The sequence below is a fragment of the Labrus mixtus genome, chromosome 4, assembly GCF_963584025.1.
Source record: "Labrus mixtus chromosome 4, fLabMix1.1, whole genome shotgun sequence".
NCBI lineage: Eukaryota > Metazoa > Chordata > Actinopteri > Labriformes > Labridae > Labrus > Labrus mixtus.
Genome location: NC_083615.1, coordinates 21742297 through 21757747, shown reverse-complemented (window position 1 = coordinate 21757747; position 15451 = coordinate 21742297). Strand labels below are relative to the sequence as shown.

General features: G+C 39.6%; 3 protein-coding genes across 4 annotated transcripts in view; 1 reads left to right on the top strand and 2 right to left on the bottom strand.

The window, feature by feature from the left end:
- The window catches only part of LOC132973115 (carbohydrate sulfotransferase 6-like), a 366303-nt gene that overhangs the window by 121217 nt on the left and 229635 nt on the right, over positions 1 to 15451 (bottom strand). The window lies entirely within an intron of this gene.
- LOC132973117 (zinc finger protein 3-like) overlaps positions 1 to 15451 on the bottom strand; it is a 260609-nt gene that overhangs the window by 211679 nt on the left and 33479 nt on the right. The gene's annotated exons all lie outside the window — the stretch shown is intronic.
- Positions 8909 to 15451, top strand: part of LOC132973110 (anoctamin-1-like) — a 30773-nt gene continuing 24230 nt past the window's right edge. For both annotated transcript variants that reach the window (XM_061036365.1, XM_061036364.1), the window contains exon 1: positions 8909 to 9390. In XM_061036365.1, coding sequence (XP_060892348.1) covers positions 9286 to 9390 — 105 coding nt within the window. In that variant the 5' untranslated portion in view covers positions 8909 to 9285. The remainder of the gene's footprint in view (positions 9391 to 15451) is intronic.

Genomic DNA, 15451 nt, shown 5'->3' with positions numbered 1-15451 from the left:
ATGGAGGTATGGTTAAATGAACTTTTATCAAAAATGTTTTCTTCACAGAGAACGAGAGGACTGATTGGTCTCATTATGACAGCAACATGACAAAAAGCTTTACTGTTCATTCAAGTATTAACATTTCATTGTTTTCTTTGCAGTGAAGGATGAAGTGCTAGTATTTGTATTGATGCAAAAGTAAAGTAATACTCATTCTATGGCTAAGGTCCATCATCCAGTAAATCCACTCTTATGTGGGATCATTCATTTCAGATTCAGAATGAAAAATTAATACATCAGTGGATTATAATTTTTGATGCATTACAACAATTGATGCTGCTTGTCAAGGTGGAGCTGCATATGACACTTCTACTCTTTGTACCCCAAACATCCACGACAACCGATTTGAGCTAACCTACAGCATAGACTATACCGCTAATGTCGCTTTACATTCACCATGTCTGTGAACAGAATCCAGGCAGTTGACACAATGTTATATGAAAGCAGTTACGTTATTTCTCAGAGACACGATTGAAACAGAAGACATTGTGACATGAAAATTCACATGACACTTAACACACTCTCAGTTGGAGAATCTTGGGGTTGTTGCAGCACCCTCTACACATCTCGGTCACACAGCTAGAAATTAACAGTTAGGGAAAATGTACTAAACACTCAAAATATTTTTTTCCCCATGTTGCAGTGGATTCAGACATTGTCAGTAGTCTCTTGATGGTTAACATTGGAAAGTTGAAAGTATGTTCTTGTATGTAACACTTTGAACAAAAGCTCACACTCTGCAAGGCTCCAGTGTCCACCTATTTTATGCACCAAGGTTATTCAAGCACAACTGCTCTTTATATGACAAGGCTACATGAAGTGCTGTGGGTGGACACTTTACATCAACGCCTTCATTCACTAAAAATGTTGACCTCAGCAGTCAAATCACACAAAGCTGCATTCATCTATCAATTATTTTTATATAATTGAGCAGTGATTGTGAAGTGTCATTTTAAAGTGTGTCCTGGCCAACATCTGCAGCACATTAACAGCAGACCAGGTGGACATAACAAAACTATAACTAGAAACAAGCAATGTAAAACAAAGTACAAACTACAGACTATTATAAAATAATTTTAAAAAAACGATGTTGGAGTTTTTATGTCTCTGATAGCCCACTAGGTGGTGCTATAAATAGCCACAGTGGTGAATTAAAGTGTAGTGCTCACTGACACAGGCGTTGTGTACAGAGAGAGGTCTTTGGTTGTTTAATTGGAAAGACAGGTGGAACCAAACAAACAAAAGGTATGTCAACACTAAATTTAATCCAGCTGAGGCTTTTAGAATACTCAAATGAAAAGAATACTACAGATTTAACTTTACATTTCCCCAACACTTTAAGTAAATAGACTTTTCTAGTTTTCTGACTACTCAAGGTGCTTTTACACCGCAGGTCACACCTACCCATTCACACCTGTTCACACACTGATGGTAGAAACTGCTATGTAAAGTGTCAATCAGAAGTAACTAATCCCATTCATATACATTCATTCGTCGCCAACAAGCAGTGGGAGCAACTTGGGGTTAAGTGCCCAAGTACAGATCGGACATGTGGCTGCAGGAGCTGGGGATCAAACCCTTCCGGTTGAGAGACATCTGACTCTACCAACTGAGCCATAGCCGTCTTACCTCATGATTATCCTCATGGTGATTCAAACATTGAGTGTAATCTTATTTCTTATATCCAGCTGTTCTTATTTAACAGGAGTAATTTAATTTATATTGTCGTTCTCTGTGTGATTCATGACAGTTTCTTATTTTTCTTTTATGATTCTTACATTTTGTTGCTATTTTATCTCACTTTCTTAGTAGTGGTCCCTGGTGCCTGGGATCTTGTGTTGATTTTATTTCACTTGGATAAAATGTAAATGAGGTCCCATGTGTTGTTAAACTGCAGTTATTGTAAATAGACTTGAGCTAGCGCTTTCCTAGTGTTCTGAATACTCTGAGTGCTTTCACACCACGGCACACCTACACATTCACATCCCTGATGGTAGTGGATGCTATGTAGTAAGAGTATCTAATCCCATTCATACAACACAGAGGAAGCAGTGGGTCTTGCCCAAGAACACATTGGACATGTTGCTGCAGGAGCTGGGGATCGAACCCTAGACATTCAACTTGAGAGACAACGACTCTACCAACTGAGCCACAGCCGCCCCAGTTGAAACGAAGGTTTAATGAATGAATGAAAGAGTTGTGTAAAACTAGTGTGGCGTCTAATTCATTCTTCAGCCAACTACCCCCAGACTGTTCTCCAGCCCTTCATCCTTATTTAAGAGTCATTGATGAACTGCTCTGGTGATCCGGCCTGTTAGTCTTTGAAGCTCTCTTTCTCTCTCTCTCTCTCTCTCTCTCTCTCTCTCTCTCTCTCTCTCTCTCTCTCTCTCTCTCTCTCTCTCTCTCTCTCTCTCTCTCTCTCTCTCTCTCCCTCTCTCTCTCATTGAAGAGCTCCAAATTACCTGCAAAATGAATTGTATTCTTAACTTAATTTGACTTGTGTCCACACAGTTTGGGCCATTGTTGTTGTTTAAGCTGAGTTACAGTATGTGAACACAAACACCACTTCCTTCTGTTTCCTGTGAGAACTGACCATTGACCCCTACATCTTGCTCCCAGCATCGAGCCCGACACATGGTCTCCCCCGGGAGCCTGACAGCATGTGCTCTACAAGGTCCCTGCTTTCCTTTTGCTTGATTCTCTGTATATTTTTTAACTCTTAAAGTCTAAAAATACACTTGAGTGCGGATGTTGCTGCTGTGTTACATAAGCTTGTGGGATTGAAGTGTCAGGAATAAGAGGTTGTACAGAAAGTTTCTGGATCTCAGTTCTCCCAAAGTAAACAATCATGGAAGAAAGGACAGTTTCCTGGAACGGCATCACAGAGAAAAATCTCCACAGAATTATCTCTGAGCTTCATGTTTTGGCCACTTTTTAATATACTTAAAAAATGTCACAGGTTTCCTGGGCTTCACTGTAAAAGCTGACAGTAATGAAGTCTGTTACTAAAAGTCTATTCAGTCTATATTCCAGATGTTTTGTGCTACAGCAGGGTGATCATTTTCACAGAAAAAAAAGAATGTCTCCTTATCCTCAGAAATGTTTCCTGGATATGGTCTTTGTCAACTTTTCTTTTTTTTCTATGCAACAGTGCAGTAAAGGCCAAAAGGTCTCTTTTATTTGCATTCTTGCCTTGTAATCTTAAGAATGTAGACACATTTCTACTGGCCAGCTGAAACACAAGATAAGCAAGTAAGAAAGCATATTCATTTCATACAGCACTTGCACTACGTGCTTTAAAAGAACACCATTCAACATATAGAAACAAAAGCAACAACAACAAAAACTAAAACAAAAAGGGAGCACAATGAGCCAGATGATAAAAGCATGCACATAAAATCTGGTAAGATAAACGGCACAATTAAATACACAGAACATTAATTCCTGCATTATTTGATTCCAGATGTTCAGTGTTATGGCCTCAATGGCACAATCTCCACTTGTCTTAAGGTCCAGGTGCATTCTGGTTCCGGCCTTTATTATGGAGGACAGTTTAGGAAATCAGGGATGAGAAAGTGGGCAAAGTGCTGAGGGTCAGAGTAATCCAATTCGAAAACTGTAGCTTCTGTACATGGGGCGAGCGATATAACTGCTAGACTATCCTGGATGAGGAGGCTGAAAAGTTTTAACCTTAGACTAGGGTGACCATACTTTCAAACCTCTAAATCAGGACATCTGAATTTGACCTCAAACCCACATGTAAAGATCCACGGATCTGTGACCTGCACTGATCACACGAGGAGGTTGGTAACGTTGCTCCTTGAGCAGCTCGTTTAAATTGGTTGCCAGCTGCGTTAGCCTCGCTGAAGTAACAGTTCTAACAGGTCTACTTCCAGCCTGATGCCCACCGTTTGAGTTTGCTCATTTTTAATATGGCTTTGTATATCGGCGTTTCCACTTTCAGAAACTTCCACAACAGGATGTGAAAAACACAGCATTGTCATTGCATGTTTGAAGGAAGCTGTAACTCTCCTGGAGCTCTTTGGAAAAACATTGACTTCCTTTTCGGCATGACAGCTAGCCTACCTGTCGTTATGCAGCAGGTTCTATTAGGTCAGGATAGGCTAGGCTAGCTAAGCAACAGCCACAACCCTCGAGATTGATTGACACGTGTACAGACAAATCAGCAATGAACTTTGACTTTTTGATACTTTTCTATTAAAACAGCTGAGGCATTCGCAACGATATAGATAGACATATATACAGACAATCGGTGATGGAAGCATAGTGTATTGTTTTTAGTTGGTTAAAACTGGACCAGGGACTGTTCAAAACTGGGAGTAATTATTGTTTTATAGTTATTTAGTGACTCAGGACACAGAGCTTGAAAACGGGACGTTCCCGGTGAAATGGGGTTGTACGGTCATCCTACATTTTAGAACAGAACATTTTAACATCAGTATACTGGTCACTCATTGAATCAGTCCTCACATTTAACATTGTATCCGGGTACAACCTTCTCACTGAAACATGCATATTATGGTACCTGACCTTGTGGGGCTCTATGAGTGATGGTATGCATTTTTAATTCTTTAAAGTGACAACAAGTGATAGAGAGCTGGTGAAGAGATACGGTTTTCATTTTGGATCCCATTTTGGTTGGAATATCAGTGAAGTGAGTCTGAGGATTCTTTTTTGGGGCCTCGTTGACATAATTGTGTGTAGGGTCTGCACAAAGCATTTAAAGACAACAATCGCAAACATCAGAAAATGTTAGGTTTGCAATATTTTTACATTTGAAACAGAAGACATGTTTTGTAGTGTGACATTGAGATGTTTCTTTAAGAAGATTACCAACAGCTCAGCTGGTAGGTTGTTATCAACATCCTGACAGAAAAACACTCTTACCAGATATTTAAAGTTCAGTGGTCATTTCCATCTTACCTGCTGACAACTTTTCTGGTTATAGATAAAGAGCTCTTGATTGAAAGCTTTGCTGAATTCATTACCTACCATGTAGTGGTCAACTTTTTAAAAGAGGAGAATTTCAAATGGTTGCTTACACAGTTTTTATGAAAAAGTATTTTTTTTTACAGCCTGAGTCCATTCTGAAAATGACTGTTCAGTGCATCTGAGTTTTTTTAATTGGTTGTCAGGTATTTGTTCTTTTTCTATTCATTTGTGTGTCTTTATTTTTTGTAATGATTTGGGGTTATTCAATTCCACATGTTTTCATTTCAGTGTTTTTAAGACTGTTAATAAAATAATCAGACCATTTTTTCTACCAGACTGTAAACATGTTTATTTCTGCTGCAACAGTGTGCATTTTTGAATGGGGTGTGTATGTGACTTCTAGGGTTTAGGAGCCAGCCTCAAGTGGACCCTTTACGAACTGCAGGATTTTGCAATTCCACATTAGCTTCACTTCTCAACACCGGAGGTTGCGGCTTGGTCCTGACATATTTCCAACTCAAACAGAACAGAACCAATCACAAGTAAGAAGGTGGGACTTAATGTTGGGATAAATTTGATTGGATTGTTAGCTCCAACACAGCTTTGTATTGGTTGTAAAATTAATAAACACCTGAGTACAGGATGAGTCATCAGACATTTGAAACATTTTACAGTAATAGAAGAAACTATTAATTTGATGTAAAAACACTCTGATGATGCTTATTTTTTTAAATATATTTGGCAGATAATAATTTAACTAAGGAACTTTGGACTCCCTGTTTCCTGTGTAGTTGTCACAACTGACTAAAGATTTCACTTTGATGTGTCTTTGTAGGTGTCTTGAAAGTTGTTAACAGAATAATATGCAACAATTTTTGTAACCAGTAGATGTCGCCCTTGAGCACCAGCATTAAACCAAAACAGCTTTAACTGCTTTTTGTTACAATGTTACAATTCACTTAGCAGACACTTTTATCCAAAGCGACGTACATCAGAGAGTAAGTACAAGACTAATCCATTCATACACAGTCACAGAGGCAGCAGGAGCAATGCGTTGTTGAGTGTCTTGCCCAAGGACACATCGGACATGTTGCTCAGCTTGAGATCGAACCCTTGACCTTCCGGTTGAGAGGCGACGACCCTACTGACACTTTCTCTATTCTGAAGCCTCCACTCTCCTCCAGCGACACACCTCCAACCCATCTCCACTCGCGTTTGAATGACGGAGTTCTTAATTACAACGCACCGTAATTAAGCACAATTAAGCTCAAGTGGCGGACAAAATTGTCCTTTGCTCGAGCTGAAAGTGCCCCTGGCCTGCATAGTTGTGTTAGCAGGCACTTGTTAACTCATATTTTCACATTGCACATAAATTGACATGGGATGACCGTGATATATACCAAATAAGCAGTGAGTATGCTGTGTTATTTTTCTTTTCTCTAGTCCTTGACTTAAATGGCTTTATATGCAAAGCCGTCCATGTAAAATGTTGCACATTCTTCCTTTAAGATTCATCTTTAGCCATGTATCAAGCTGATGCTAGCTTGTGGACTAACCATTGCTTTTTGTTCTTCAACAATCTTGTTTACACCAGGGTTTCTTCACTCCTCTCTGGTGTCTGAGATTTGCCTTTAGATCATTGATGCCTGTTCATATTGTGGACGTGGGAAAAACAAAATTGTCTTGTAAAAAATGAATTTATCATAACACAACTTGACTTAGTGCACAATTTAATGTCCTTGATTTCTTGTATGGGGCATGTCTAAACAACTGTGATATAGTACCAAGAATAAGAGGCTTCATGCCCAAACAAAAGTTTGAGAAACTAATTAATGCTTCTAGTTCTTGAGGGTGGGCTGTGGTCTCATATTTCCAACACGACCACCAATCAACTTTTTCTCATACATAACACTGATTTTCAGTGTTCCTGCAAGAACTAAGGAAAAAGAGCACATCCATCCTTTCCTTACACTACTGCTAGCATTGCTGCACATTAATACGTCACTTAAATATCTCAGACTATCTATTTCAACAACCGTGACAAATATAATCCAAGCAGGGCTCTTACATTTTTAGAAAGGAGTAAGAACCAAACCAAGTGAAGCTGCATTGAGATACCATGCTGCACTTTGATGGACTTCTTGATGGAATCCAATATGTCAAGGCCTGCCTCATAGATGACAAACATCCAGACCATCATGATATCACCTATGTGTTTGTTAATTGTAGACTCTATCGTGGCATTTTGGCTGTCGACATCAAAACGGACAAGATCGTGGAACATCTGTGGAATGATTGGTTAGTGTGATCCCTGACTTATCACCAACAATAGTGTGAAACAGTTTACAAGTCTTAACTTATCAATCACAGGTATTCTCACCTTAAAACAGACCCTGCTATATCTGCAGTTTTAATTTGATTTAAATACATATTATTGTGTAATGAAGAAGACATAAAACATGTGTTATTAGGGTATTAGCTAAGAAGTATAGGCTAATGTTTTTAATAGACAACTGTCCAATCAGACTTCTTCCTGCTACGGGTGACAACACCTCGAGCTGGCCATTAAAATAATGCAGGTTACAGGCCCTTCTTCTTTCGGCTGTTGATCCCCAGCCCCTGCAGCAACATGTCCGCTGTGTCCTTGGGCAAGACACTTAACACTAACTTGCTCCCGCTGCTTTGTCGCCGTTGTATGAATGGGAGTAGTTACTTCTGACGGTCACTTTACAAATCAGCCTCAGCCATCAGTGTGTGAATGGGTAGGTGTGACATGCGATTAAAATCTACAAAACTGCAATACAAGCTCAAGTCCATATACCATTTACTTTACTCTTCAGGTCAGTTTTATATTTAAGTTGTTGTGTTGTGCTTTTGTTCAAATGTTTTCCTGTATTGCTTGTTGTTGTTTTTTTTTAAATGTATTGATGCACTGTACATTTAGTTTACACAATCGTGTTAATGCGATATTGATTTTAAATCATCATTTAAGTATTCCTCAGCACAAGCAGCAACTGTAGTGGTCAAATTTGGCACAAACATCCACTTTCACTGAAGGATGGTGAAATATATACTAAAAACTATTTCAAACAGCATGCACATCTGAATCATTGAGTACAGGGTGCTGGACAAAGTTACAAAAGTAAAAGGAAGACTGAGTCCTTACAAGAAGCTGCTCCGATTCACGTTTAACAATGCCCTCCATCATGTAACATCACATGTGGCAATATGAATTTTAATCTGTAAAAAAACATATCTCACTCAAGAATTTAGATGCCTAGTAAAACACAATTTCACAACAAAATCTAGCAGGGTAAATCTATTTAGTGACTAGTTTATTGCCTCAGATGTCAAAGATAAACTCCGCTGTGACGTTAAAATATCTGGGGCATAACTTCTGTCCTTTCATGTTGACACAATATCTTAGGAACCCATGTAAAATACTGGGAATACTGTGCCTGTTTAATGTGCTTTAAAAATAAAGCGGCCCTACCCTGCCTTGCTTACGACCTTGTGTGACCAGTGGAGACTTTGCAGCCATAAGAGACGACAGAGCCAAGTTCCAACGATAAGGATAGTTTTCAAAATGTCATATTGGCACCTCTGGTGTATGTTCAAGATCATTGAGTGTGTTCAGAGCGGAGTAATAATGAATTCTGTCTGCAGCCTGATATCATGTACTGTACGCACACAAGTGTACACACATGTCTTCTTATGACACATGAGAATGTTGTTTGGAATGTTTTCAGTTCGTAAGCCAAGCCATGTTGTCATTTCTTTGACATGTAATGCATCAACTTTGACCTTGCTGTGATTTGCAGCCTCTGGCAGAGAGAGAGAGGGAGGGAGAAACCGGGAGAGAGGGAGCGGGAAATGTTGGGTGTGTATTTGGGTGGTTGATCTTGTAGTGATTACAGCGGCGTAGAGACAGACAGAGTGAGGGAGGGCACCTTGTGTTCATCAGAGTTTTATCGTTGTCTAAGTTTAGATCTTGGCTCACAGACGGCTTCTCAAGTAACAAGGCTGCAGGCTCACTTCTGCGACTCCACATTGAGACAGAAACAGAGCTCAAGGCAGAGCTTTAAAGGGAGATGAGAAAAGGCACAAGAAAGTGGCAAGTCAAAGGGAAATAAGAGAGGAAGAAGATACTGTCAAATACAGTAATGAGACATTTCAAACAGGAGACACAGATGTAGAGAGAGGAAGGGCACAAATCGGACTATTCTGTGTGGAAAGAATTCTTCACTACATCAGTTTATCTCTGCTGTTTTTACCTGCTGGGACTGGACGATGACAGAGGAAGCAGAGGTGGCAGAAGACCTCACACCAACCTCAGAGTCAGAGCAACAGGCTCCTCATTTTCTGCAAGATGTCATCTTCCATGGCAAGTTTAAGGTGAGTGTCTCCACGAGAACCAGAGGACAGACAGAGCCAGTTGCTGAAATCTGATGTACACAGAGATGTATACACAATGCGCCGTCCATGGATTCGAGCATCGCTAGACGTATATGTTCTGAGGTTTAACACTTAAAGAAAGATTCACCATGTGCAACAATGTAGATTATTTTAGGAAACAATGGCTTCCTGCATGAAGAAAGTGCATCATAAATTACCCATGATAACCTTTCCTCAGCCCCTGATTTGCTATCCAGATGTTTTTGTTTACCCCTTTGAACTCACAGCAATGGAAATGGTCCACCAGCGCCTGCACCCCTTTGCCTTTTAGTTTATATTGATAAAAAAAAACATGCTGTACAATCTGTTCAACCCAAATGAAAAGGTTAGTAATTGAAAAAAAACAAAAAACATGGCAATTTATGGAGTTAATATAATTGTGCCATAAGAAACAAAATGCATAACCTGTTTTTTTTTCACCCTCCCTAAATAATCTGAACTTTGTGATGTTATAGTTTATTTTATATGTAAATCCAGCCCAAAGTGGTTCAGCTGAAAAAAATAAAGAATGCTTTAGCTCTTATAGTGAAAAAATAAAGAGAGTTTTAATAGATTTTTCTAATATAACATGACTCAAGCTTTCCCATTCTCAGCTTTCTTTCATGTCAAAATTAAATTAAAGAATGGATGAGATCTTGCTCCTTTAAGATTCCCATTTCCTTTTTACTTTTAAACCAAAAAATGTGAAGATGAATACATACCATAACCCAACACTCTGACCTCGTAACATCACTTTAACCTCAATCCACGAACAAGATCAAAACAAAGTTCATTCTACTTATTAACAGGAGAGCTCACGTAGTAAATTCATGACTCTTCTTTGGTGGTCTGGGAAGCTGAGAGCTCATAAAACGAGAGCGGGATTACAACAGGATGGAAGAGAAGACCTAGACCTACCAACCGCTTTCATGAAACATCTTTCGACATAGATGATCCTAATTCAGATGCTGAACAAATTGTTAACTCTTTGATTATTCAAACATGTATCTTTATTCCAAAGATACTCGCTACAACATTGCCTATGAGAACCAAAGATCTCTTTAATATTAAATTCAACTACCAGGGTTTAAGCTGTGATTTGTTTCAGGGTTGCACGTGTGTGTGCAGGGACGCTGCTTGTCAACAGGCAAGGCAGGCCACTGCTTGGGGCCCCAGACCAGTAGCCCCCTCATCCTGGGTCTGACAAAGGTTTAAACCAAAGCAGGGGCTCAAAAAGTGCAAAGTTTGCAATGACAGTGGGAAACCTCCCTAAAGGTGGCCCCATCTGACAGCCCTCACTCTGGTTTCACTGTCAAAGGTTGCATGCAATATTGTTGTGAAAACCTACGTTTGACAGTGATAGTCACCAGAAGGAAAAGGAAGGGTTTCATTGTTCTTTACATCTTTATTTTGAAAATAATACGAATGTGAACTTTGACATTTCGCTATTTTTGTGGGTGTCAGATTATTTCATGACATAATAGTGATGAATGCTGGTTGGAGGGGCTCCCCGTGAATTTTTGCCTCGGGCCCCAATAAACTCCAGAATCGCCACAATGTGTGTGTAAGAGACCTTCCTGGTCAGTGAGTGTATTGACAGGCTGTCAGTTAGTTTTTTAAATGTCAATGCCCAGTCAAAGAGTCAGACTTACACCAACCTGTAGTAAGAACAATAAAACACTGATCAAAGTAATTCTTGGTATTCCTGGTAGTGCATATGCTAAATGGACTTGAGCTTGTATAGCGCTTTTTCAGTCTTCTGACTACTCAAAGTGCTTTTACATCGCAGGTCACACCTACACATTCACACACTGATGGTAGAGGCTGCTTTGTAAAGTGGCCATCAGAAGTAACTAATCCCATTCATGCACATGCATTCGCCGCCAAAGAAAACAGCCGGAGATGAGTGTTAAGTGTCTTGCCCAGGGAAACATTGGACATGTTGATGCAGGAGCTGGGGATCGAATCCCCTACCTTCCAGTTGAGAGACGACTGACTCTACCAACTGAGCTACAGCCACCCCATATCAATCTGAAGATGATAATCTAATGTAGTTTCATAAATATACTTTTTGAGATTGCAATTTCTGCAACAGTGCTACAACGAAGTTAACCAGTCATTGTCTTTTTTCTTTCATTGTGATTTGGCGTAATATTGATGTCCAAGTCTGTAATTTCACATTGCGCTGCAGTGTTGCTGAAGTAGGCCATGTAATGACACAGAAGGAGCTCTATGCACACTCAGACACACCCACACACAGCGCTGTTATCCCGATCCCGTAACGACCCTGTAACGCCTCTGGTACTTCCTCCGATGGCGGCACAGAGGTGGCATCACATCGTCCACCCATTATGCCTCCACAACATTCAGACTGAAGTCGACACGTCAAAGGGGTGTAACGCTTTGAACTGGCAGTCTGGACAGGGCTATACTTATCCTTTTATAAATCACTTTATGGAATGGTTTCAGCAGTAAACATGGCGCTTGCACACTAGTTTTCACCTCCTTGTCCGTGGGATCTCTAGGAACGTCACACTAATGCTTAATAACCCAGCCAAAGGTAAATTGAGTTTTTTTAAATCCTGGCCCTACTTCTACACATTTTCAGGAGTGAATGACCAGTCCCATAATCCATCGATAACACAGCCTCCTTGAGCAGCAGACTTTTTTCAGGTTTTCTGGTGTTGCTGGCCATTGTTGTTGTTAAATGTCTAACTAGTAACTTGTGAAATCCAAAAAGACAGGCTCATCCCTAAATGGGTGCTGGATCAAAAAAATAAACAAATAGGTATAAAAAAAAAAGATCCACACACCAAGGAGCCCCTGTTTAAATGATTGACAAGTTTGAGGAAGAACATGGTGGCTCGAAACGTCACTTGTTAATGAAGATCTTTTTTTGCCTCTTTATAGCTATTAAATTGAGACGTAAAAATCGAACTTAGAGTCGTGAGATGACTTAAACTGTAAATATCTCTGTCACAAGTAACTAATTCCATTCGTACACATTCATACGCCTGCGACAAAGCAGAAAGAGCAACTTGGTGTTAAGTGTGTTGCCTAAGGACACTTTGGAGGTGTAGCTGAAGGAGCTGGGGATCGAACCCCCGACCTTCTGGTTAGGAGACGACCGACTCCACCAAGTAAGCCACGGACTCAGATTGTGTCTAATGAAATCACATAAAGGATCCCCGGAGATAGACTTTTCTTGTTTTCTTTTCTTTTCTCTTTTTAAATCAAATAAATGTAATTGCTCCGTTCAAAGCCACCAGACTCCATTGATAAATGGTGATTTTACAAAGCAGTATCAGGGAGTTGCTGAAGTTTCAGTCTTTTGTGTTACTGTGACTGTGGTGTTAGGGAAGCCTTTTGGAACAAACACAATATGTGTGTAACACTCATAACACAAACTAAACTAACCAACCAAGACTGCACGCTAAGAGAAACTCCTGTTTTCTACAGAGTTAAACAATCATGAAGTCTGGTGGCTCTGAAATGATATGAAGGTTTTACAGGTTTAAAAAAAAAAAAAAAAAACGTACTCTTTAACAAAATGTTCTCTCTCTGTAATCTCTGTCAGACTCTTTCAATAAAGACCTGGGTCTGTCAGTGGCAAATACAAGCACTTTTAGTTTACATTGCTTCTCTGATCTGACATATTTGTCCCTTTAAGACTATGTTGCAGCCATTACAACCAGTGTTGAGGCTGCCGGCTGTAGTAATCTACTTGAGAAACTACAAAAAAAAACAAAAAACAAATGTATCTATTGGCCTTTGAGACCCAGAAATATGACAAATATAGCCCCAAAAAATACCAGAATTCTCCTTTAAACTCAGAACTTATAGTGTAACTCAGGTATTCACTATACCTGAACTGGAACCATCTCCTCAAATACAGCACCAGTTTACTGATCCTCAAGAATGTTATGTGCTCTCTGTGTAGTTTGATCTGAAGACACCGTCTCATCTGCAGCCAGACTTTATGAATAGACTTCATGAGGAGAAACACTGTAATAAGCTGAGGTCATGACAGAGCTCATAATTCACTCTCTATTTATATCTTACAGAAATTACTAAGTACCAACGTCGGCATCAGCTGCCACCTGTACTATGGCACCGAACTGCCCCAGAGCCCCTGAAAAACTTTCATTCATCAGGTCTCGTCCAAATTACTGTAATGAAAGAGGTTTGAATGTTAGAGTACACTTAATAATGATGATAATGAAACGTGTAGTCTGCAGGTTCACTTCTTGGTTTTAATAATGAATTAATGGCATGATGTGATTTAAAGAACTTCTATAATCAACAGATAACTCTTTCCTCACCATACTACCACCTTTTCTCAGTAGCAATGTAGTGAGGTGTGTGTCCTTAAAAAAAGGAAGGCTGAATCCAAATCAGGACAAATTCAACACTTTTACAGATTTAGTAATAGAATGCACATAATTCATTCAGAATACTTTTTAATTGTATTTTCAGTAAGCTTGATTATGCACAACAATAATATGCATATGTTATTTAACTTTGGTAAAATCCTTAAAGAGGGGTAAAAGTTTGGCTCTCATTCATCAGGATTTGTAACTACAGCTTGTTTTTGCTGCCCTCAAGTGGAAATGTTGTTCTCTTTAGACCATACCATATTTGCCATGTTCACTGACTAGAGCTGAAGACTTGGATGTTGTCAGTATAATCACTATAAAGAGGAAAAAGAGCCTTATGAGAATGATCTACTCCTGAAAACGTTGATAAAAGCATCAAAGTCGCCAGCTATTCTGACCTCCCAATGTTTGGAAGAAACACATTTAAAATGCATTCTATGAATTGCTGTTGACTAAAATGTATTTTATTGACCAATCAAAACACTCCCATGAGCTCCTTTCACACACCAACTGAACGCCTGAAAATGTAACAAAATTCCACAACTGAGCTTCATGTGTGAATTCAAACTGCCCATTTTTTTTCCCTGCACTGTTTCCTACCAGCCCCCTAGTAAGATGTCCACAACAGGTCATGGAGAGCTGATGTGTAAATGCAGCAGGTAGGATTCAGGAAAAGTCACTAGGATCAAGTGGGTTTGGGGGGATGACATTCATATCATGCAACCGGTGTGAAACCTGTGGGATCTTCATGCATGTAATGAAGCTGCTCTGTACTCTTATCTGCTAGCCAGTATGTTCTCCACTCTTTTGTTGATACTGTGAATATGTCCAATTAAAAATAGTATTCAAATAAAGACAAAAACTGCCATCATAGTATTGGACTTGCTACAGTCATCTTCTTGGATTGATGTAAACATTAGATTGTGACTTCTGTGGCCTGCTTATTACTTCATGTCATATCTCCAGAGACCCCTTCTTGCCATCAGCGAAAATCCTCATAGTGGGGGACATGTGTAAAATGGCAACTCTGACAAATGTCAGGGGCAGACTGTCCTGAAATGTTTTAAAAATAGTGCATAATGACAGTCTGCATGTCCCTCATAGTGTGTATGCACAGCTGGAGGAATTTGTGTAACTATAAGCACAGCTCTGACCACGCTTGTGCACAAACTCAAGTGAAAAAAGAGCATTACAAGTGTCATGACATGCATTAAGCAATCTCCACCATCAATATATGTTCTGGGTTTTCTTGAATTAAAAACAGATACGTTGCACGATCGGAGTCAAAAACCTGTAAAAGACTGCTGTGACAGGCATTTGAAATGAAATGCGTTTTGCCTTACTGGAAGATTTAGCAAACCATCCACTACGCAGGAAGCACTTTTGAGAGTGTGCTGATCTGTTTGGCAAAACCACAGCATGGCATTAGTCCGGTGAGGTAAAAAAAAAATTTATTTGTGTGGTTTCTAAAGGGATGTAGTTTTACCATATTTGGTTATTTGGAGGCACTTTGGAATGCAAATGACCCAGAGCAGGCATCAGCATGCTGGTTAAAAATGTGTGATTATCAACACTGATTACATACTGATGTAGGTATGACCAGCATGCACATGTTTGTTAATACATCTTTTTGGAAAGGACATAAT